The sequence below is a fragment of the Heterodontus francisci genome, chromosome 3 (assembly GCF_036365525.1).
Source record: "Heterodontus francisci isolate sHetFra1 chromosome 3, sHetFra1.hap1, whole genome shotgun sequence".
NCBI lineage: Eukaryota > Metazoa > Chordata > Chondrichthyes > Heterodontiformes > Heterodontidae > Heterodontus > Heterodontus francisci.
Window position 1 is genome coordinate 104,234,441 of NC_090373.1, and position 24,436 is coordinate 104,258,876.

General features: G+C 44.3%; 1 protein-coding gene across 7 annotated transcripts in view; it reads right to left on the reverse strand.

The window, feature by feature from the left end:
• The window catches only part of LOC137359169 (nuclear receptor coactivator 7-like), a 141,126-nt gene extending 116,907 nt beyond the window's left edge, over positions 1–24,219 (reverse strand). For 5 of the 7 annotated variants that reach the window (XM_068025269.1, XM_068025257.1, XM_068025251.1 and 2 more), the window contains exons 1-2: positions 24,074–24,181; positions 9,219–9,360 (exon numbers count right to left, since the gene is read on the reverse strand). Coding sequence is in view for 5 of the 7 variants with exons in the window: in XM_068025257.1 (XP_067881358.1) it covers positions 9,219–9,268 (50 nt within the window). In the remaining 2 variants the exon portion in view is untranslated. The other 2 variants (XM_068025244.1, XM_068025276.1) reach the window with 2 other exon arrangements.
• Between the last annotated feature and the right edge of the window lie 217 nt (positions 24,220–24,436).

Here is a 24,436-nt window from a genome sequence, read left to right on the forward strand (position 1 = left end):
GAGGGAGGGGGTAGGTGGTAATCAGTAGGAGATTACCTTGCCCATGTTTGACCTGATGCCATGAGACTTCATGGGGTCCGGAGTCGATGTTGAGGACTCCCAGGGCAACTCCCTCCCTACTGTAGACCACTGTCCTGCCACCTCTGCTAGGTCTGTCCTGCCAGTGGGCCAGGACATACCCAGGAATAGTGATTGCAGTGTCTGGGACATTGTCTGTAAGGTATGATTCCGTGAGTGTGACTATGTCAGGCTGTTGCTTGACTAATCTGTGGGACAGCTCTCCCAACTTTGGCACAAGCCCCCAGATGTTAGTAAGGAGGACTTTGCAGGGTCGACAGGGCTGGGTTTGCCGTTGTCATTTCCGGTGCCTAGGTCGATGCCGGTTGGTCCGTCCGGTTTCATTCCTTTTTATTGACGTCGTAGCGGTTTTCTTAGGTTTAAAGAAGAAAATTGAAATTTATTAAACTTAAACTCTAATTTGGTTAACGCTTACAGATACACAACACATCCACGCTAGCATGCACATGCGATACACATATGCAAAGAGAGACAGAAAAGAGAAGAAAAATAAACTCTGAGGCAACATCTGAAGAGTTTTTGTTATGGTTCTTCAAGCTCACTGTAGAGTCCTTGATTGTAGGTAGATCTTGCTTCTTGTTGGGGCTCAGTATCCTTCTTTAACCTTGTCAGCCGTAGGACACTTTTATCTCTTGGGGTTCATGTGTCTTTGGTGGATTCAGAGGCTTGTGAGAAAGAGATGGGGGCAGGTAGACAGGAGAGGCTGTGGCAAGCCAGCCAAGAGAGATCTTCTCAGTCCAGGAGCATTCTGCTTTCTGCCCAAACTGTTGGTACAAATCCAAATAACTCAGGTTGTCCAGCAGTTTAGTCATGTGACTTGCTGGTTTGACCATGTCCGTTTATGTATTCGGCCATCTTTTTCTTTATGCTTCAGTTTTCACAGTGGAGGACACTAGTACCATCCCAATAGTAACAAGAAATGCAGAGGTTATAGAAAGGGAGGAACTTAGAACAATCATCATCACTAGGGAAAAAGTACTGAGCAAACTATTGGGATTGAAGGCAGACAAGTCCCCAGGGCCTGATGGCCTACATCCTAGGGTCTTAAAGGAAGTGGCAGCGGAGATAGGTGGATCCATTGGTTATAATATTCCAAAATTCCTTGGATGTGGGAAAGGTTCCAGTGGATTGGAAAAAAGCTAATATAATGCCCTTATTCAAAAAGGGAGGGAGGCAGAAGGTAGGAAGCTATAGACTAGTTAGGTTAGTTGAGAAATTGTTAGAATCCATTATTAAGGAAGTAATAACAGGACATTTAGAAAGTCAAAATGCAATCCATCAGAGTCAGCATAGTTTTATGAAGGGTAAATCATGTTTGACTAATTTGCTAGAGTTCTTCGAAGCTGTAACAAGCAAAGTGGATAATGGGGATCCTGTAGATGTGGTATATCTGGACTTCCAAAAGGCATTCAATAAAGTACCGCACAAAAGGTTAATACACAAGGTAGGATAACATGGGGTTAGGGGAAATTTATTAGTTTTGACAGAGGACTGGCTAACCAACAGAAAACAGATAGTTGGGATAAATGTGTCCTTTTCTGGTTGGCAAGATGTAACTAGTGGGGTGCCACAGGGTTCGGTCCTCGGTCCCCAACTATTTACAATCTATATTAATGACTTGGATGCAGGGATAGAAGGTACTATAGCCAAATTTGCAGATGACACTAAAATAGGTGGGATAGTAAGTTGCAATAAAGAAATAAGAAATTTACAAATGGATATGGATAGGTTAGGTGAATGGGCGAAAATTTGGCAGATTGAGTTTAACGTGGATAAGTGTAAGGTTATCCATTTTAGTCAGAAGAATAGAAAGGCAAATTATCATCTAAATGGAGAGAAACTTCAGAGTGCTTCAGTGCAGAGGGATCTGGGTGTCCTCGTGCATGATTCGCTGAAAACTAGTATGCAGGTACAGCAGGTAATAAGGAAGGCAAATGGAATTTTGGCATTTAAAGCTAAAGGAATACAGTACGAAAGGAGGGAAGTGTAGCTGCAACTGTACAAGGCATTAGTGTGACCACACCTGGAGTATTGCATACAGTTTTGGTCCCCTTAACTGAGGAGGGATGTAGTTGCACTGGAGGCAGTTCAGAGGAGGTTCACTAGATTGATTCCAGAGATGAGGGGTTTGTCTTATGAAGAGCGATTGAGCACTTTAGGCCTTTACTCTCTAGAGTTTAGAAGAATGAGAGGAGATCTAATTGAGGCATATAAGATGATTAACGGGGTTGACAAAGTAGACGTAGAGAGGATGTTTCCTCTGGTGTGGCAATCTATAATGAGAGGTCATAGTTTTAGGATAAGGGGTAGCAGATTTAAAACAGAGATGAGGAGAAATTACTTCTCTCAAAGGGTCGTGAGTCTGTAGAATTGACTACCCCAGAGTGCAGTGGATGCCGGGACATTGAGTAAATTTGAGGAGACAGACAGATTTTTAATTAGTAATGGGTTGAAAGGTTATGGAGAACGGGCAAGAGGCCAAGATGAGATCAGCCATGATCGTATGGAATGGTGGAGCAGGCTTGAGGGGCTGAATTGCCTACTCCTGCTCCTAGTTCTTATGTTCTTAGCAGTCAATCTAGAATGCGAGCTCCCCCACCTTCAACATCTGGTGATCAAAAGTCCATTGTGGGTTGAATGTCAAAGAATGGCTGCTTTGTCCTTCCAAACACTGTCTGTTAATATGCAAATGTATTTTCCAGCCACAGCTGATCTGTTTAACAAGTCATTTCTTTACTCCAGTTTAAAATCAATGTTCATGACAAAATTAATGTACCTCATTCTTGGCAGGTGGGGGCCTAGCATGACATCTCTTCTCATTCTTCCCAGCAAAATGTATCACTTCACACTTCTCTGCAGTAGATTTCATCTGCCATGTGTCTGCCCATTTCACCCATGCCCTCCTGAATTCTATTATCCTCCTCACAGTTCACTATATTCCCAAGTTCTGTCTCACCTACAAAAACTTGGAAATTATGCCCTTTATGCCTATATCTAGATCATAAATATATATAAAAAAGCAGTGATCCCAAAGTGACCACTGGGGGGATTACTGCACACTTCCCTCCAGCTTGAAAGACAATGTTCACACCTACTCTGCTTTTTGTCCCCTAGCTGATTTCATATTGTTACGACCAGGTGAGAAAGGTGTCGAGGGGTCTTTTACTGTCTTCACCTGGTCTTATTGTAACAGGGTTTAATTTTGAACACACAGTAATTTCAGCTCCCCTTTTGGTGAATTCTTGTTCACCACTTTCCAATTATAAGGCAAAGAAATGAGCACAAACAAGCTTTCTTAGATTTAAAGAAAAGTGAAATTTATTAAACCTTAAACTCTAATACGGTTAACCCCTACGGATATACGATGTGCCCACGCAAGCATGCACACGCTATACACACATGCAAACAGGGACAGAAATCCATGTAAACCACATCAACTGCACTACCCTCATCTGTCTTCCTTGTTACTTCTTCAAAAAATTCGATCAAGTTGGTCTGACAAGATCTTCCCTTAAAAAATCCATGCTGACTATCCTTGATTAACCTGCGCCTTCCTAAGTGACAGTTTATCCTGCCTCTCAGAATAGATTCCAATAATTTTCCCACAATTGAGGTTAGACTGACTGGCCTGTAATTATTCGGGGGGGGGGGGGGGGGGGTGGGGGGGGGGGGAGAACAGCCAGTAGTCGTTGTCCACATTGGAATCAACAACATAGGCAGAAATGGAATGTGGCCCTGCAGTCAGATTGTAGAGAGTTAGGTAAGAAATTAGCATGCAGGACCTCAAAAGTAGTAATCTCTGGATTACTCCCAGTGCCACTCGCAAGTGAGTATCGAAATAGAAGGATAAGATGGATTAATGCGTGGCTGGAATGATGGTGCAGGAGGGAGGGCTTTAAATTCCTGGAACATTGGGATCGGCTCTGGGGGAGATGGGAGCTTTACGGGCCGGACAGGTTGCACCTGAACAGAGCCGGGACCGAGTTCCTTGCGGGACATTTTGCTAGTGCTGTTGGGGAAGGTTTAAACTAGTTTGGCAGGGGAATGGGGAACTGAGGATAGACTCAGTTGGGACAAAATCAGAAATGAAAATGGAAGGCAGAAAATTAATGGATGGGTCTGGAAGACAGAGGAAGGGTATCTATTTCAATGCAATGAGTATAGCAAATAAAGCAGAAGAGCTGAGGCCACAGATAGACACGAGGCAGTATACCATAGCTATTACAGAAACATGGCTTAAGGAAGGACAGGAATGGCAGCACAACGTTCCTGGTTATAGGGTTTTCAGACACGATAGGGAGGGGGCTAAGAAAGGAGGGGCAATCACACTGTTAGGAGTGTACTATAGATCCCCAAACAATCAGAGGGTGATAGAAGAGCAGATCTGTAGGCAAATCTCTGAGAAGTACAAGAACAATAGGGCATTAACAGTAGGGGATTTTAACTACCCCAATATTAACTGAGATAGTTTTAGTGTGAAAGGAATTGAGGGAGCAGAATTCTTGAGGTGCATTCAGGAGGACTTTCTTGCCCAGTATGTAGCAAGTCCAACAAGACAGGGTGCAGTTTTAGACTTAGTTTTAGGAAATTAACCTGGGCAGGTGGAAGGGGTGGGAGTGGGAGAGCATTTTGGTCGTAGTGATCATAATTCAGGCAGTTTTAACAATTATGGAAAAGGACAGAGATAGAACAGGAGTTAGAGTTCTCAATTGGGGCAAGGCCAATTTTACTAAACTGAGGGAAGATTTAGCAAAAGTGGACTGGAAACAGTTGAAGATAAATTGGTGTCAGAACAGTGGGAGGCATTCAAATGGGAGATTCAAGGGGTTCAGAGTAAACATCTTCCCACAAAGAAAAAGGGTGAGACGGCCAAATCTAGAGCCCCAAGGATGTCAAGCAGCCTTCAGGGTAAGATACGGCAGAAAAGGAAAGCTTATGTCCGACAATGAGAACTTAATACTACAGAAAGCCAAGAGGAGTATAGAAAGTGGAGGGGTGAAATCAAAAAGGAAATTGGGAAAGCAAAGACAGGGCATGAAAGAATATTGGCAAGCAAATTCAATGTGAACCCAAATATGTTTTATCAATACATTAAGAGTAAGAGGATAACTAAGGAGAGAGTAGGGTCCATAAAAGACCAAAAAGGTAACCTATGTGTCAGGGTGGAAGATGTTGGTATGGTTCTTAATGAATACTTTGCGTCTATCTTCACAAAAGAGGATGATGCAGATATTGTAGTTAAGGAGGAAGAGTGTGAAGTATTGGATGTGATAAACATAGGGAGAGAGGAAGTATTAATGGGATTAGCATCCTTGAAAGTTGATAAATCACCAGGGCCAGATGAAATGTGTCCTTGGCTGTTAAAAGAAGCAAGACAGGAAATAACAGAAGGTCTGAACATAATTTTCCAATCCTCACTAGATACAGGTGTGGTGCTGGAGGATTGGAGAACTGCTAACGTTGTACCTCTGTTTAAAAAGGGAGCGAAGGATAGACTGAATAATTACAGGACAGTCAGTCTAACCTCAGTAGTGGGCAAATTATTGGAATCTATTCTGAGAGACAGGATAAACTGTCACTTAGAAAGGCACAGATTAATCAAGGACAGTCAGCATGGATTTGTTAAGGGAAGATCTTGCCTGACCAACTTGATTGAATTTTTTGAAGTAGTAACAAGGAAGATAGATGAGGGTAGTAGGGTTGATGTGGTTTACATGGATTTTAGCAAGGCTTTTGACAAGGTCCCACATGGAAAAATGGTTAAAAATATAAAATCACATGGGGTCCAGGGAAATGCAGACAGATGGATACAAAATTGGCTCAGTGGAAGGAAACAAAAGGTAATTGTTGATGGGTGTTTTAACGACTGGAAGGCTGTTTCCAGTGGCGCTCCGCAGGGCTCAGTACTGGGTCCCCTGCTTTTTGTGGTAAAGATTAACGATTTGGATGTAAATGTAGGGGGCATAATCAAGAAGTTTGCAGACGACACAAAGATTGGCCATGTGGTAGAAAGCGAGGAGGATAGTTGTAGGCTGCAGGAAGATATTGATGGTCTGGTCAGATGGACGGAAAAGTGGCAAATGGAATTCAACCTGGAGAAGTCTGGTGCATTTGGGGAGGTCAAACAAGGCAAAGGAATACACGATTAATGGGAAAATACTGAGAAGTGTAGAGGAAGTGAGGGACCTTGGAGTGAATGTCTACCGATCCCTGAAGGTAACAGAACAGGTCGATAAAGTGGTTTGGAAGGCATATGGAATCCTTTCCTTTATTAGCTGAGATACAGAATATAAGAGCAGGGAGGTTATGCTGGAACTGTATAACTCATTGGTTAGGCCACAACTGGAGTACTGTGTGCCGTTCTGGTCACCTCATTCAGAAAGGACGTAATTGCACGAGAGGGTACAGAGAAGATTTACGAGGATGTTGCCAGGACTGGAAAAATGCAGCTATGAGAAAAGATTGGATAGGCTGGGGTTGTTCTCCTTGGAACAGAGAAGGCTGAGGGGAGATCTGATTGAAATGTACAAAATTTTGCGGGGCCTGGATACAGTGGAGGTGAAGGGTCTATTCACCTTAGCAGAGAGGTCAGTGACGAGGGGGCATTGATTTAAAGTGATTGGTAGAAAAATTAAAGGGGAGATGAAGAAAAACATTTTCACCCAGAGGGTGGAGAGAGTCTGGAAGTGACTGCCTGAAAGGGTAATTTGAGCTAGAAACCTTCAACTCATCCAAAAACAGTCTGGATATGCACCTCAAGTGCCATGATCTGCAGGTCTACGGACCAAATGCTGGAAGGTGGGATTAGAATAGGCAGATTGTTTTTCGGCCGGCAGACACGATGGGCCAAATGGCCTCTTTCTGTGCCTTAAACTTTCTATTATTTCTATGAAGAAAGTTCTCTTGCAAACATTTCAGAATCCCTCCTCTTCTTTGCCATTAACACTTAATTTCCCTGTTTATATTTGGATAATTGAAGTTCTCTATTATCACTACTCTGTAGCTCGTGCGTCGTTGTGCAGTTTGCTCCTCCGTCTCCTTCCCACTATTTGATGACATATAGCATACATGTAATGGCATAATGACTCCACTACCATTCATTAATTCCAGCCAAATAAACTCTGACTTTGAACATGTAACAAAAAAATTCATCCAAATTCCATGACTCTACCAAGGACAAAGAGGTCCTGCTATCCACTCATCTTCACTGCGGACAAATCTGGCCTCTCAGTCCATCCCTTCCATCACCGCCCTCACAGAGGAGAAACTATATCATCCTTCTGCCTCTCAGCACGCACTGAAGAACAAACCCAACCCCCATGACCAAATCTAGGACTATTTCTCTGCCGCACAAAGCAGCAACTCACCCTCCACTCAATAAGAAATGGGCCTGGCCCAGTCCCATGCAGCTTTATATTGCCTCTGACTCTCCCAGACTTCCAACCCCTCTTCATGTGCTATCTATATATCCCCCTCCCACCCTTGGTCCAGGTATTCCATTGCTTTCTAACATGCTTGATCTAAATACTAGATGGTTGACTGTGTGCCACACCACAGGATAGTAACTAATATTTATGGAACCCCTAAAAATATAAAAGCAGCACTTTACTTGCTCAAGGATTCATTTATGCACGCCAAGTGGTCCATGTGACCTGTATACATTTAGTTCCATAAATTTCTTCAAATACATCACTGTATACATCAGTATAGCATGTATGTTATAGATTTCTAATCTAAAAATTGCTTCCAAGTGGAGAAGGACCCAGAGCTTAGCAATGCTAAAAGCAAAAAAAAAGGCACTTGTTTTCAGCAAAGGTGTAACACTGACTGGTGGGGAGGCAAAAAATTCACATTGATAGGGCTGAATTTTATGAGTGCGCCGCACGCAGGCGCCAGCACCACCTTTAAAAGGCTTTAAGCCCTGAACACACATTTAAAGTTTTAAATAATAGTAAAATACTGCATCTGCTGGAAATCTGTAAAAAAAACAAGAAATGCTGGAAATACTCTGCAGGTCTGGCAGCATCTGTGGAGAGAGACCAGTTCGGATAAAGGGTCACTGACCTGAAACGTTAACTCTGCTTCTCTCTCCACAGATGCTGCCAGACCTGCAGAGTATTTCCAGCATTTCTTGTTTTTATTTTAAATTTTTAAAGATGGATTGCACCCAATATGTTTTTTAATAAATAATTAGGAGATGGAGGCCCTTCCCCCAACCCCAATGGTCATTTCATTGCCTGAAATGACCATCCATTTATTTTAAAAGGACCCAAACTTCCCCCCCCACCAACCTTCAATCTTTTGCCCTTCAACCGCTTCCTGCCATCCCCATATCCAATTAAAATTGATTTCCCCGCTTCTCCACCCCTCCCACCCTGAAAATTTTATTGCTTCCCCCTCCCCACCAGGTTCTCACCCGGAACTCCGTGTGGAGTTCCGAAGGTGCGCAGAGCACGAATGGCGGCCGTAATATCAGATTGGGACGGCCGCTGCCTGCAGGTAAGTTAATTTGAATATTAGAGCTCATTTTAATATGGAGATGAAGGGCCCGCCGCCTGGCGGAAGGGGGGGTGGGTCGCACTGAGGTCACTCCTGCTGCTGGTAATATGCGGCAGGCCCTTCTCGACATTTCGGGTTGAGGCGGGCCTCCCTCCGCAGTATTTTACCAACCCCCGCACCGCGACTCGCGGCATCGAGGAGCCGGTAAAATTCAGCCCATAGTGTGTGAAAACTCTTCCAATGTTGGAGTTAAGACACATTTATGAGGTGCAGAAAAGGGACCAGTTCTTTGAATTTTTACATAATGCACCTGACCTAACAGAATTCCATTCCAACAAAGGAAAAATCTTGCAATCTCCAACATTGTCATTCCTCAAGTCACAGACTAAATATACAGAACAAAAACATTGCCCCCATAAAAGAAAATGACACATTTTTCATCAGATCTCGTTAAATACTGATTTTCTAACTCATTCCATATCAAATGCAGTGTTTACTATGTTTCATTCTACTCTAGGTAGTGATTAACAAGATCATCCCATCTGCATTTAAGTTCCTGTTTTAAATCCTATGCAATAAATATTAAAGTCCGGTACTGTTAACAAATTCCCCAGTGTACATATAAATGTTAAAAATTTTACCTGGCAAAATAACCCGGTCTTCTCTCTTTTCTTAAATCTTTAGTCTCCATGGTAGAATACTTAAAGGATTATTTTCTTCTTCAGCACTGTTCAGTAAATTGCTTTTGTTTCCAGCTTCTTGTCATCCATGCAGAAATAGTGCCTGTAATGACATAATCTTGTGACTCAAAGACTTTCACAAACAATGATGGCTGGTACTTATTGTTTACCTGTAGATGAACTTAACTCAAGAACTCCAGTCACATGTTTTCACATTGCGTAAAACCCACTGATGCCACTGCCAATTTGTTTTCTTTAAATAGACTGAGTTGATGCAAAGCAATTTTGACATTGTCAAAGTCACTTTATTTCAGTTCCCGATAGCGTGAGCTCAACGAAAACAGGTAGTTGCCGTATTTAAATTATGTCTAGTGGAGTATAAAAGATACCAAAATGTGGCACCAGCATGTCAGGAACCAGGCCACCAAGATCCCAGTAAGCCTAATATAAAAGCAATAGTAGAATGCCGGATGCAAGGATCCCTGCAGGTAATGGTCTTAATGGCAGAACAGTCCAACAAACATTCTGAATTATTTTTAAAATGCCATTACTTAGCAGCTTACAAATCCAAAGACAAACAAAATACATCAAATTGTTGATGGTTAATTATCGTGACACAAAGCACGTGCAATAAAATGTGCGTCATTTCGAGGGGGAAAGACAGCATGGACGATACTGAAAAAAAAATCTGTGATACTTGTTCAGGTGGATCAGGAAAACCAAGGCCTCATCAGCCGTGTGTGGGGAGGCAGATGTAACAGAATGGATCTTACTATGTTATGGAGTTTTCTATTGACTGCTCAAAATTATAAACTGGAGATTTGCAGGTGAGTCAATTTTGGTTTTACATTCTTGAAGTACATTTTTACAGAAATATTTGCAGATATAAAGTGTGAACAAGGCTGACCATTTTACCAATGGCACACATTCAATTGGCAGCAAACTTACAGCCCTGATGCCTAAACTGGCACCTTTATTTAATGCATTCATGGGATTATAGCAAGGCCAGCATTTACTGCCCATCCCTAATTGCCCTTGAGAAGGTGATGGTAAAGCGCCTTCTTGAACCTCTGCCGTCCAGCACTCACAGTGCTGTTCCAGGATTTTGACACAGAGACAGCTTGGAACAGTGATACATTTCCAAGTCATAATGGTGTGTGACTTGGAGGGGAACTTGCAGGTGGTGCTATTCCAGTGTGCCTACTGCCTTTGTTCTTCTAGGTGGTAGAGCTCATGGGTTTGAAGGTATTGTCGAAGGAGCCTTGGCAAGTTGCTGCAGTGCATCTTATAGATGGTACACATTGCTGCCACTGTGCGCCTGTGGTGGACAGGGTGCCAATCAACTAGGCTGTTTTGTTCTGTATGGTATTGAACTTGAGTATTGTTGGTGCTGCATTCATTTGGGCAAGTGGACAGTATTCCATCACACTTCTCACTTGTGTCTTGTAGATGGTGGGCAAGCTTTGGGGAGTCAGGTGGTGAGTTACTCGCTGCAGAATTCCCAGCCTCTGACCTTAACTTAGAACATAGAACAGTACAGCACAGTACAGGCCCTTCAGCCCATGATGTTGTGCCGACCTTTTAACCTACTCCAAGATCAAAACTACCTACATACCCTTCATTCTACTATCATCCATGTACCTATCCAAGAGTCGCTTAAATGTCCCTAATGTATCTGCTTCTACTACCACCGCTGGCAGTGCATTCCACCCACCCACCACTCTCTGTGTAAAGAACCTACCTCTGACATCTCCCCTAAACCTTCCTCCAATCACCTTAAAATTATGCCCCCTGGTGATAGCCCTTTCCCCCCTGGGAAAAAGTCTCTGGCTATCCACTCTCTCTATGCCTCTCATCATCTTGTACACCTCTATCAAGTCACCTCTCATCCTTCTTCGCTCCAATGAGAAAAGCCCTAGTTCCCTCAACCTTTCTTCATAAGACATGCCCTCCAGTCCAGGCAGCATCCTGGTAAATCTCCTCTGCACCCTCTCTAAAGCTTCCACATCCTTCCTATAATGAGGTGACTAGAACTGAACACAATATTCCAAGTGTGGTCTAACCAGGGCTTTATAGAGCTGCAGCATAACCTCGCGGCTCATAAACTCAATCCCCCTGTTAATGAAAGCCAACACACCATACGCCTTAACAACTTGTACTCATAATATTTGTAAGGCTGGTCCAGTTAAGTTTCTGGTCAATGGTAACCCCTCCAGGATATTGATGGTAGAGGATTCAGCAAAGGTAATGCTGTTGAACGTCAAGGGAAGATGGTTAAGATTCTCTCTTGTTGGAGATGGTCATTGCCCGGCACTTGTGTGGCACAAATGTTACTTTCCACTTTACAACCCAAACCTGAATGTTGTCTTGCTGCATGTGGGCAAGAACTTCGGTATCTGAGGAGTTGCGAATGGTATTGAACACTCTGCAATCATCAGAAAACATCCCCAATTCTGAGCTTACGATAGAGGGAAGGTAATTGCTGAAGCAGTGAAGATGACTGAGCCTAGGACACGACCCTGAGAAACATCTGCACCAATGTCCTGGAACAGAGATGATTGGCCTCCAACTGCCACAAACATCTTCCTTTGTGCTAGGTATGACTCTAACTAGGAGAGTTTTTCCCTTTGATTCTCATTGACTTCAATTTTGCCAGGGTTCCTTGGTGCTCCCATACTATCAAATGCTGCCTTGATGTCAAGGGCAGTCACTCTCACCTCACCTCTGGACTTCAGCTCTTTTGTCCATGTTTGGACCAAGACTATAATGAGGTCAGGAGCCGAGGCACCCTGGCGGAACCCCTGCAGTGAGCAAGTAATTGTTGAGTCAGTGACGCTTGATAGCACTGTTGACGACACCTCTGCTGATGTGAGTAGAGCGATGGAGCGGTAATTGGCCGGGTTGGACTTGTCTTGCTTTTTGTGGACAGGACATACTTAGGAGACTTTCCACATGTTGGGCATATACCAGTGTTAGAGCTGTACTGGAACAGTTTAGCTAAGGGCACAGCTAACTCTGGAACACGCACCTTCAGTACTACAGCCGGGTTGTCGTCAGGACCCATAGCCTTTGCACTATCAGTGCATTCAGCTGTTTCTTGATATCACGTGGAGTGAATCGAATTGGCTGAAGTTTGACATCTGTGATGCCAGGGGCCTCAGCAGGAGATCATCTACTTGGCACTTCTGACTGAAGATGGTTGCAAATGCTTCAGGCATGTTTTTTGCACTAACGTGCTGAAATCTGCCATCGAGGATGGGGATCTTCAAGGCGCCTCCTCCTCCCGTTAGTTAATTGTCCGCCAGCATTCACGATTGATTGTGGCAGGACTGCAGAGCTTTGATCTCATCCATTGGTTGTGGGATCACTTAGCTCTGTCTTTAGCATGCTGGTTCCGCTGTTTAGCATGCATGTAGTCCTGTGCTGTAGCTTCGCCAGGTTGGCCCCTCTTTTTTAGGTATACCTGGTGCTGATCCAGACATACTCTCCTATGCTCCTCATTGAACGAGGGTTGATACCCTGACATGATGATAATGGTAGAGTGAAGGATATGCCAGGCCATGAGGTTACAGATTATGGTTGAATGTAATTCTGCTGCTGCTGTGGCCCACGGCACCTCATGGCTGCCGAGTTCTGAGCTGCTAGATCTGTACTGAATCTATCCCATTTAACAGGGTGGTAGTGCCGCACAACACGATGCAGGATGTCCTCAGTGTGAAGATGGGACTTCATCTCCACAAGGATTGTGTGGTGGTCACTCCTACATATACTGTCATGGACAAATGCATCTGCGACAGACAAGATTGGTGAGGATGATGTTAAATAGGTTTTGCCCTCATATTGGTTCTCTCACCACTTGCAGGCCTAGTCTGGCAGATATATCTTTCAGGACTCAGCCACCTCAGTCAGAAGTGGAGCTACCAAGCCACTTTTAGTGATGGACACTGAAGTTCCCCGTGCAGAATACATTTTGCGCCAGTGCTTTTTCCAAGTGGTTTTCAACATGGAGGAGCACAGATTCATCAGCTGAGGGAGGGCAGTAGGTGGTAATCAGGAGGTTCCCCTGCCCACGTTTGACCTGATGCCATGAGACTTCATGGAATCCGGAGTCAATATTGAGGAGTCCCAGGACCACCCCCTCCTGACTGTATACCACTGTGCTGCCACCTCTGATGGGTCTGTCCTGCTAGTGGGACAGGACATACCCAGGGATGGTGATGGAGGTGTCATGAGACATTGGCTGTAAGATATGATTCAGTGAGTATGAGTATGTTCAGCTATTGCTAGATTAGTCTATGGGACAGCTCTCCCAATTCTGGCACAAGTGTTCAGATTTTAGTCAGGAGGACTTTGCAGGGTGTGCCTTTGTCATTTCTCGTGCCTTGGTTGATGCTCAGTTTTATTCGTATTTGACTTTTCTAAAGCGGTTTTATTCAACAGAGTGGCTTGCTAGGCCATTTCAGAGGGCAACTAAGAATCAACCACATTGCTGTGGATCTGGCTTTTGTCATCTTCACAACTCATTTCAGCATAAATCAGTTCCAATTACCACGCCAAAAAAAGCATGCAACCCTTAAGGAATAGATGTGGATGTTAAGTCACCTTTCTAACACCCTAACATTTATTATGACAGCCCTGGATTTCTAAATTATGTTAATCTGTCAGCTGCAGTTGAGTGGGTGCAGTCTCCCCTCTAAGTCAGAACACTGTCGGCGTGTGTCCCATCCAAAGACCTGAGCACAAAAATCTAGGCTGACACACCACTGCAATACTGAGGAAGTACAGCATGGTCGAAGGTGCCATCTTTCAGATTAAATGGTAAACAGAGGCCTTATCCGTCCTTTCAGTTGGACATAAAAAGATCCCAAGGCGATATTTTGAAGAAAAGTAGGGGTGTTCTCCCTGGTATCCTGGCCAATATTTATCCTCCAAGCAGCAATAAAAAAAAATGGTCATTGCCCTATTGCTGTTTGTGGGACTTGGCGGTCACATTTTCTACATTATAATAATGACTACACTTCAAAAGTACTTCATTGGCTGTAAAGCACTTTGACACAGTCTGAGGTCATGAAAGTCACTATACAAATGCATGTCTTGTTTTTTCTTTCTGTTCCAAGGTAGCACTTTCTGGCAGAATGTGCCACAGGCAGCAGAGTCAGTATGCTAAGTTTTGCTGCTGATAGCCTGTGCAGACTTTTTGGACTGTGACATAACTACTGTATATTCTGTTATTGCCATGATTGAACTGCTCAGATTCTTTTGTGTTGTGGAGGACCACAATCCCAGTTGCATCTCTCCGATTTTTTTTTTAAATTCATTCATGGGATGTGGGTGTTGCTGGGCAGGCCAGTATTTATTGCCCATCCCTAATTGCCCTTGAGAAGTTGGTGTTGAGCTGCCTTCTTGAATGGCTGCAATCCATGTGGGGTAGGTACACCCACAGTGCTGTTAGGAAGGGAGTTCCAAGATTTTGACCCAGTGACAGTGAAGGAATGGCGATATAGTTCCAAGTCAGCATGGTGTGTGACCTGGAGAGGAACTTGCAGGTGGTGGTATTCCCATGCATTTGCTGCCCTTGTCCTTCTAATTGGTTGAGGTCGCGGGTTTGGAAGGTGCTGTCGAAGGAGCCTTGGTGCATTGCTGCAGTGCATCTTGTAGATGGTACACACTGCTGCCACTGTGCGTCGGTGGTGGAGGGAGTGAATGTTTGTGGATGGGGTGCCAAACAAGTGGGCTGCTTTCGCACTGATGTGCTGGGCTCCCCCATCATTGAGGATGGGGATATTTGTGGAGCCACCTCCTCCAGTTAGTTAATTGTCCACCACCATTCACAGCTGGATGTGGCAGGACTGCAGAGCTTAGATCTGATCCGTTGGTTATGGGATCGCTTAGCTCTGTCTATCGCATGCTGCTTACGCAGTTTGGCACGCAGATAGTCCTGTATTGTCGCTTCACCAGGTTGACACCTCATTTTGAGGTGTGCTTGGCGCTGCTCCTGCACTCTTCATTGAACCAGAGTTTCATCTCCTGGCTTGATGGCAATGGTAGAGTGGGGGTATGCCGGACCATGAGGTTACAGATTGCGGTTGTGTACAATTCTGCTGCTGCTGATGGCCCACAGCGCCTCATGGATGCCCAATTTTGCATTGCTAGATCTGTTCGAAATCTATCCCATTTAGCACGATGGTAGTGCCACACAATACGATGGAGGGTATCCTCAATGTGAAGGCGGGACTTCGTCTCCACAAGGACTGTGCGGTGGTCACTCCTACCAATACTGTCATGGACAGATGCATCTGCGGCAGGCAGATTGGTGAGGACGAGGTCAAGTATGTTTTCCCCTCTTGTTGGTTCCCTCACCACCTGCCGCATACCCAGTCTAGCAGATATGTCCTTTAGGACTCGGTCAGTCGTGGTGCTACTGAGCCACTTTTGGTGATGGACATTGAAGTCCCCCACCCAGAATACACCCTGTGCCCTCGCCACCCAATGTGTTAGAGAGTGTCATAGTACAGAGGCCATATGCATGAGTTCAATGATTTGCACAGCGTAGGCCTAGAAGCTAAAAAACAGCTTTGCTGCAGCCTCCCACATAGGCTGAGATGATATCAACTGGCAGATATAGGCTTTCTAGATCACCAACTTACTTCAAACAAGAAAGGTGGCTCAGCTTACTTTTAGCATCATCTTCATAACTCGTTTCACCACAGGTCAGATGTGATTCGCATTATGTGAGCTCATTATCCTCCAAAGACTAACTTACAGTATGGGCTTTTTCATTGCTGAAGATACAACGTTATTTGACAACCATATCCTGTTCTTTTGATACCTAGTCGTTCAGATGAAAAGGTAACCACTCTTTGATATTAGAGTCATAGAGTTATACAGCACAGAAACATGCCCTTCGGCCCATCGTGTCTGTGCCGGCCATCAAGCACCTAACTATTCCAATCCCATTTTCCAGCACTTGGCCCGTAGCCTTGTGTGCTGTGGTATTTCAAGTGCTCATCTAAATACTTAAATGTTGTGAGGGTTCCTGCCACAAACACCCCTTCAGGCAGTGCATTCCAGATTCCAACCACCCTCTGGGTGAAAACATTTTTCCTCAAATCCCCTCTAAACCTCCTGCACCTTAACTTACATCTAGGCCCCCTGGTTATTGACCCCTCCACTAAGGGAAAAAGTTTCTTCCTATCTAACCTATCAATGCCCATCACAATTTTGTATACCCCAATCAGTTCCCCCCTCAGCCTTCTCTGCTCTAAGGAAAACAACCCTAACCTATCCAGTCTCCCTTCATCGCTAAAATGCTCCAGCTCAGGCAACATCCTGGTGAATCTCCTCTGCACCCTCTCCAGTGCAATTACATCCTTCCTATAGTGTGGTGACCAGAACTGTACACAGTACTCCAGCTGTGGCCTAACTAGTGTTTTATACAGCTACATCATAACCTCCCTGCTCTTATATTCTATGCCTCGGCTAATAAAGGCAAGTATCCCATATGCCTTCCTAACCACCTTATCTACCTGTGCTGCTGCCTTCAGTGATCTATGGACAAGTACACCAAGGTCTCTCTGTACTTTCTAGGGTCCTACCATCCATCGTATATTCCCTTGCCTTGTTAGTCCTCCCAAAATGCATCACTTCACACTTCTCAGGATTAAATTCCATTTGCCACTGCTCCGCCCATCTATATCATCCTGTAATCGAAGGCTTTCCCCCTCACTATTTACAACACCAATTTTCATGTCATCTGTGAACTTACTGATCATACCTCCTATATTCACGTCTAAATCATTAACGTACACTACAAACAGCAAGGGTCCCAGCACAGATCCCTGCGGAACTCCAATGGGCACAGCCTTCCACTCGCAAAAACAACCCTTGACCATCACCCTCTGCCTCCTACCACTAAGCCAATTTTGGATCCAATTTGCCAAATTGTCCTGGGTCCCGTGGGCTCTTACCTTCTTAATTAATCTCCCATGCGGGACCTTATCAAAAGCCTTACTGAAGTCCATGTAGACTACATCAACTGCTTTCTACCCTCATCTACACATCTAGTCACCTCCTCGAAAAATTCAATTAAGTTTGTTAAACATGATCTCCCCCTGACAAAGCCATGCTGACTATCCTTGATTAAGCCCGACCTCTCTCAGTGGCGATTAATCCTGTCCCTCAGAATTTTTTCCAATAGCTTCCCTACCACTGATGTTAGACTTACCGGCCTGTAATTACCTGGTTTATCCCTGCTACCCTTCTTGAATAATGGTACCACATTCGTGGTCCTCCAGTCCTCTGGCACCTCTCCTGTGGTCAGAGAGGATTTGATAATTTGAGTCAGAGCCCCTGCTATCTCCTCCCTTGCCTCACATAACAGCTCATCTGGGCCTGGGGATTTATCCACTTCGGTTCTCTAGCCAGCGGAAAAGCCCCTGGGAAGGACGGCATTACACCTGAAATAATCAAGTGTGCCAAGCCTGCTATACTCTCAGCACTCCACGAACTGCTTTGCCCGTGCTGGGATGAGGGAGCAGTACCACAGGACATGCGCGACGCCAATATCATCACCCTCTATAAGAACAAGGGTGACCGTGGTGACTGCAACGACTACCGGGGAATCTCCCTACTCAGCACAGTGGGGAAAGCCTTCGCTCGAGTCGTTTTAAACAAACTCCAGCAGCTGGCTGAGCGTATCTACCCTGAGGCACAGTGCGGCTTTCGAGCAGAGAGATCCACTATTGATATACTGTTTTCCCTTCGCCAGCTACAGGAGAAATGCTGCGAACAACGGATGCCCATCTACGTTGCCTTTATAGTTCTCAACAAAGCCTTTGACCTTTGATCAGATGTAGTCTCGTCAGACTACTGGCAAAGATCGGATGTTCACCAAAGCTACTAAGCATCATCACCTCGTTCCATGACAATATGAAAGGCACAATTTCGCGTAACGGTGCCTCATCAGACTCTTTTCCCGTCTGTGGTGTGAAACAGGGCTGTGTTCTTGCACCCACACTTCTCACTGCTGCTCTCTCACGCATTTAAGTCTTCAGAAGAAGGAATTTTCCTCTACACAAGATCAGATAGCAGGTTGTTCAGCCTTGCCCATCTAGAGCGAAGACCAAAGTCTGGAAAATCATCATCAGGGAACTCCTCTTTGCTGACGATGCTGCATTAACATCTCACACACGAGTTTCTGCAGGGACTCATCGACAGGCTTGCGGCTGCCTGCAATAAATTTGGCCTAACCAGTTTCAAGAAAATGAACATCATGGGACAGGACGTCAGGAATGCTCCATCCATCAATATCGGCGACCACACTCTGGAAGTGGTTCAAGAGTTCACCTACCTGGGCTCAACCATCACCAGCAACCTGTCTCTCGATGCAGAAATTAACAAGCGTATGGGAAAGGCATCTGCAGCTATGCCCAAACTGGCCAACAGGGTGTGGGAAAATGGCACACTGACACGGAACACAAAAGTCCGAGTGTTTCAAGCCTGTGTCCTCAATACCTTGCTCTACGGCAGCGAGGCCTCAACAACGTACATCAGCCATGAGCAACATCTCAATGCATTCCATCTTCGCTGTCTCCGGAGAATCCTTGGCAGCAAGTGGCAGGACCGTATCTCCAACGCAGAAGTCCTCGAGGCAGCCAACATCCCCAGCATGTACGCCCTACTGAGCCAGCGGCGCTTGAGATGGCTTGGCCATGTGAGCCGTATGGAAGATGGCGGGATCCCCAAGGACGTATTGTACAGCAAGCTCCTCACTGGTATCAGACCCACCACCGTCCATATCTCCGCTTTAAAGACATTTGCAAATGCGACATGCAGTCTTGCGACATTGACCACATCGTGGGAGCCAGTTGCCAGCTATCGCCAGAGCTGGTGGACAGCTATAAAGACGGGACTGAAGTGAGGCGAGTCAAAGAGACTCAGCAGTTGGCAGGAAAAGAGACAGCAGTGTAAGCAGAGAGTCAACTGTCTAACAGCCCAACAACCAACTTTACCTGCAGTGCCTGTGGAAGATTCTGTCACTCTAGAATTGGCCTTTATAGCCACTCCAGGCGCTGCTCCGCAAACCACTGACCACCTCTTACCCATTGTCTCTCGAGACAAGGAGACCAAAAAGGAAGCCTGCTAAAACCGCTAATACCTCCTCCCTTTCAATGCTAATTTGTTTGAGTATATCACAACCCCCCTCCCTGATCTCTACACCTACATCGTCCTTCTGCATAGTGAACACAGATATAAAGTAACCATTTAAGACCTCACCTATGTCCTCTGGTTCCACACACAGATTGCCACTTTGGTTCCTAAAGGGCCCTACTCTTTCCCTGGTTATCCTCTTGCCCTTAATATACTTATAATATTGATAACTGTGTAACAGCCCCGGCAGCCAATTTTATCTGCAGCACCTGTGAAAGAGTCTGTCACTCTAGAATTGGACTTTATAGCCACTCCAGGCGCTGCTTCACAAACCACTGACCACCTCCAGGCACTTACCCATTGTCTCTCGAGTCAAGGAGGCCAAAGAAGAAGATTGATATCAAACAGAATAGGACTTTTAACAGTGCAACTAGGACAATAATGAAAATGAAAAAGAGAATGGGACCAAGCATGCTTCCAACCACTCCTTCCACAGGTGTTATGACAAAATAACTGAAGGATTAGGCTTCTAAAACATTTTTACAGCAGATGTACAGCACTTCCTATAAATTGAGCTACCCTCCCCCAACAGGAAATGTATGCCTTATTGTCTCTGCCATAGCAGAAGCTAACTTGGACCACACCTAACATTAGTACAACTACAGTAAATTCTATATTGATATTTAGATAGCATTCCCATCATGTATTTTGATCTGTTTTAAAAACAAATACATCACACTCAGGACCAGACTAGTACAAACTATGATTACTAAGAATACAAACTAACAGTGAAACATACAAAAATGCAATAACTAGACACCAAATCAATACATATTTCCGACAAGGGTTAAAATTTATCATTCCCACAGGTTCTGTTGCAGCACAGCTTGGGAAACAGTCTTTAAGTGGAAACACAAACTGTCCAACAGATATTCCTCCAGCAAGGTTGCGATTGTTGGGAGGCCAATCGTCTCGGCCCAGAACATTGCTGCAGTAGTTCCTCATGGCAGTGTCCTAAGCCAAAGCTTCAATGACTTTTGCTCCATCATAAAGTCAGAAGTGAGGATGTTAGCTGATCATTGCACAGTGTTCAGTACCATTTGCAACTCCTCAGATAATGAAGCAGTCCATGACTGCACATAGCAAGACCTGAAATACATCCAGGCTTATGCTGATGCGTGGCTTAATTGTCACTTGCCAGTTAAGAATCAGACAACGACTATCTCCAACAAGAGAGAGTCTAACTACCTTTCCTTGAGATTCAATGGCACTACCATCATTGAATCCTCCAACATCTTGGAGTCACCGGTGACCAGAAACCAGCCGTATGAATACTGTAGCTACTACAGCAGGTTAGAGGCTGGGTATTCTGTGATGAGTAACTCACCTCCCAATGCCCCAAAGCCTTTCCATTATCTACTTGGCACAAGTCAGGAATATGATGTAATACTCCACACTTGTCTGGATGAGAACAACTCTAATAACATTCAATAATCTCCACACTATCCAGGACAAAGCAGTCTGCTTGATCAGCCTTCATTCACTCCCTTCACCACGAGTGCAATGTGGTCAAAATGTGTACCATCAACAAGATGGCAGTACAGCAATTCAGGACGTCTTTTCCAATACCCAAAACATCTACCACCTAAAAGGACAAGGACAGCAGATAAACGGGAAGACTACACTTTCAAGCTCCCCTCCAATTCACACACCAGTCTGACCTGAACATATATTGCTGTTCCTTCATTGTTGCTGGGTCAAAAAGCTGGAACTCCCAACCTAACAGCATTGTGGTGGTTCACCAACCACCTTCTCAAGGGCATTTAGGAGTGGGACAATAAATGTTGGCCTTGCCAGTGACACCCACATTCTGTGAATGAATGTTTAAAAAAAAGCTCCAAGTCATACATCATACTGACTTGGACATATATTGCCATTCCTTTATCATCACCAAGTTAAAATACTGGAACATACTACAGTAGGAGCACCTTCACCACACAGCAGATCACACCACCTAGGAATGGGCAATAAATGTTGACCTTGCAAGTGATGCCTGAGAATAAGAAGTTTAAAAAACTCTAGAATGATTCTGCACTGCAGTTTTCCTTTTTCTGCAAGGCTGAGAACGATCAAAACATTTTCAGCTTAGTCACTTTTGAAGTCAACTTTTCTTTCACATTCTTGTAGACATCTAAAGCCAACTTTTCAAATATAAACTTTGAACCAGACCAATCATTTTACCAACGGCACACACTCAAAACAGGAGCTAACCTGCAGTTCTGGTGCCTGAACCAGCACCCTTGTCTGTAGCAGGCAACAATTCATTTCTCACCACCACCTTTCAAATCATTATCCAAACACAAAGGCTAACCTTACATACATTCCCATTTAAAACCAGCTAATTTACCAGTGAGCTAAAATTAGCCTTCCAAATTCTCAGACTGAACTGCTCTGGTCTTCTATCTTAATCTAAAGAACAGGATGGAACCAATTTAAATTCTGCTTGGAAGTTAATGTAGCAATATGCAAAAGCATACCAAAACAAAAAGTCCTATTTGCTTCACAATGTAGATTATGACCCAATGTTTGGATCCTCTGACAAAGTTCAACTCCAAACCAAAAGCAGCAGCTACTGATCAATCAAAAGCTCAAGGAAGGTTTAGCATTATTACTTCCACTTCATGCTGAATGGAAAGAATCATTCAATTTTCAACACATTCTGGTAAGTCAATGATTTGTTCTGTAGCCAAAGAAACTGATATGTTGCAACAGGTTCTCATTCATTATGCTTTCCACAACCTGTCTCAGAATTGGTAATTGGGGTAGTTGTTGTGTAGTTATTACAACATGACTTTGGTTATTTCTTGTGAATAGGCATGATACTTTCCACTTGGAGGTTACAGCAGTTGACAGCAACATTTAAGATAGTTAAGCCATAACATGAGCCAGCTCCTGCTTCGAAAAACTCAGTGCTATTAGCTTTTTGGGAACAAGATTTTGAGAACTATTTCACTTCTTTGGGCTTCAACTGGATTTCTCCCATATTCAAGCATTTTAACAAAAGCTATGGAGCATCTTTCAACAAATCATGGTGAGCCAATGTCAGTGTTTATCTGCCTAAAATGGGATTTTCCCAATCAATCTACACCAATAAGCACCTCGATCCATACTTGGAGGAAGTCTGGACTTTCAACTGATTAACACTAATTAGAGTGGAAACTTACTGCTTGAGATCAGTCAGCCAACTCATGCAGCCAAACATTACACTTAGCATTTCTTTCAATTTTGAAATGAAATGCTGCATGGATGCAGACTAAGCATAGTCTCGACATACCAATTGGAAGGGACTGCTTTCAGATCATGTGAATTGGTCAACAGTAAACCTAAGTAAGCATCACCTCTAGATCAATAGAAAGTAAAAAAGCAGCTCAATAATGGCCTTCACCACCACAAAGGGGAACACAGCACTGCCATGGTGGCAAGATAATTTCCATTCAAATAAACTTCTTGGAGGAAAGTTTAGTTACTAACGTACTTAGAGCCAAATCGAATTCAGTCAACATCTGTCATTTATCTGAACGTCAGATGTAAACTTTATGCAATAATATTAACAAAGTGGTTTAAGAATTTTACCAAATATTGTCATCAGTTTCCTTGATTTTCTAGCTGTATCACTTCAAACAAACATTATGTAGAATTTTCACTGAGTCTGTATGGAAATTATCTGGACAATTATAAACATCTGTATAAAACACTACAGGTTACAAAATGATGAACCAGATGGATTTTTTGCATTCCTCATCAGAGTTCAACATGCAATTTTGATCATCTCAGTATTACACTCATTACAATTTTTAAAAATCTGTAAATGGGTTATGTAACCAATTTCCACAAACTATGTTACATCGATACATATCTGGAACAAATAAATGGAGAATACCTAAGAGACGACAAACAAACGGGACCACGTTGTATTTTCTTTAAATGTGAGGTTGAAGCTGTAACAGCCCTGCCCCTTTTTTATTAGCAAAATGCTGCAATGGCACAATGCTTTCATACTAGGCCAACTGCAAATTGACAAGACCATCTTAAATCTCAGTTTCCCAAAATAAAAAAACAAAGTACCCTTGAAAAGCACTTCGCAATGTCCTAAATAATATGCAACTTCTAAAATGACTTACCATGTCAGAAACATTTACATTACATGCAAACCATGTTTAACAGATTCGAAATCTACATCCTTTAATCTGATTAAAATCACTCATCGTAAATTATGTGAACAAAAACTACTGGACTTTAGTAGAACTGACGGAAGTTTTATCAGCTCCAGGAAGTAATAAAACATGTTTTGTTTAATTATTCCTTTCATCTTTAAATGTTGCAGCTGAGGCCAGGATGTCTCCAGATGGCCCAGTACAAGCAGGGGAAGACGGCAGCTCCCGGGGAGGTGGGGAACCCAGCCGCAGTCTGGTGAGATTCCCACCCATTACCAGTCAAAGCGACCGAGCCGGATCAGGAGCCCCGCGGGTGGGGGGCGGCAGGATGTCGGGTCAGCAGCGGGGAAGCAAAGTTTCCCCCATAACGGTTTCAGCAGCCAATCAGCCTCAGCCCCACTGACTGACCGAGGCCCTGCCGCTCCTCGGGCCCCCCCGCCCTCCGCCACTTACACCACTTCGCCTCGGGCCGGTGTGGCTGAGCGACACGACACACCGGGCGGGTCTCGGCGATCACATCATCATCATCATGATCCTGCTGCTGCTGTTGTTGTTGTCGCCCCCAGACCGTTACTGCACACAACCACAGTCCCCGCCCACCCGCTCGTCAACTCGCTCACTCTTACAGCGCCTGCGCGGCTCAGCGCGATGTCATAATGAAAGCGAACGTGCCTGCTCAACGACGACTTGTTTCTATGTAGCGTCTTTCAAGTAATAAAATGTTCCTCAGCGCTTCACAGGGGTGTTGGAAAGCAAGCCTTGACTCTGAGCCACATAAGGAAATATTAGAGGAGGGAAGAGGTAGGTTTTTAAGAG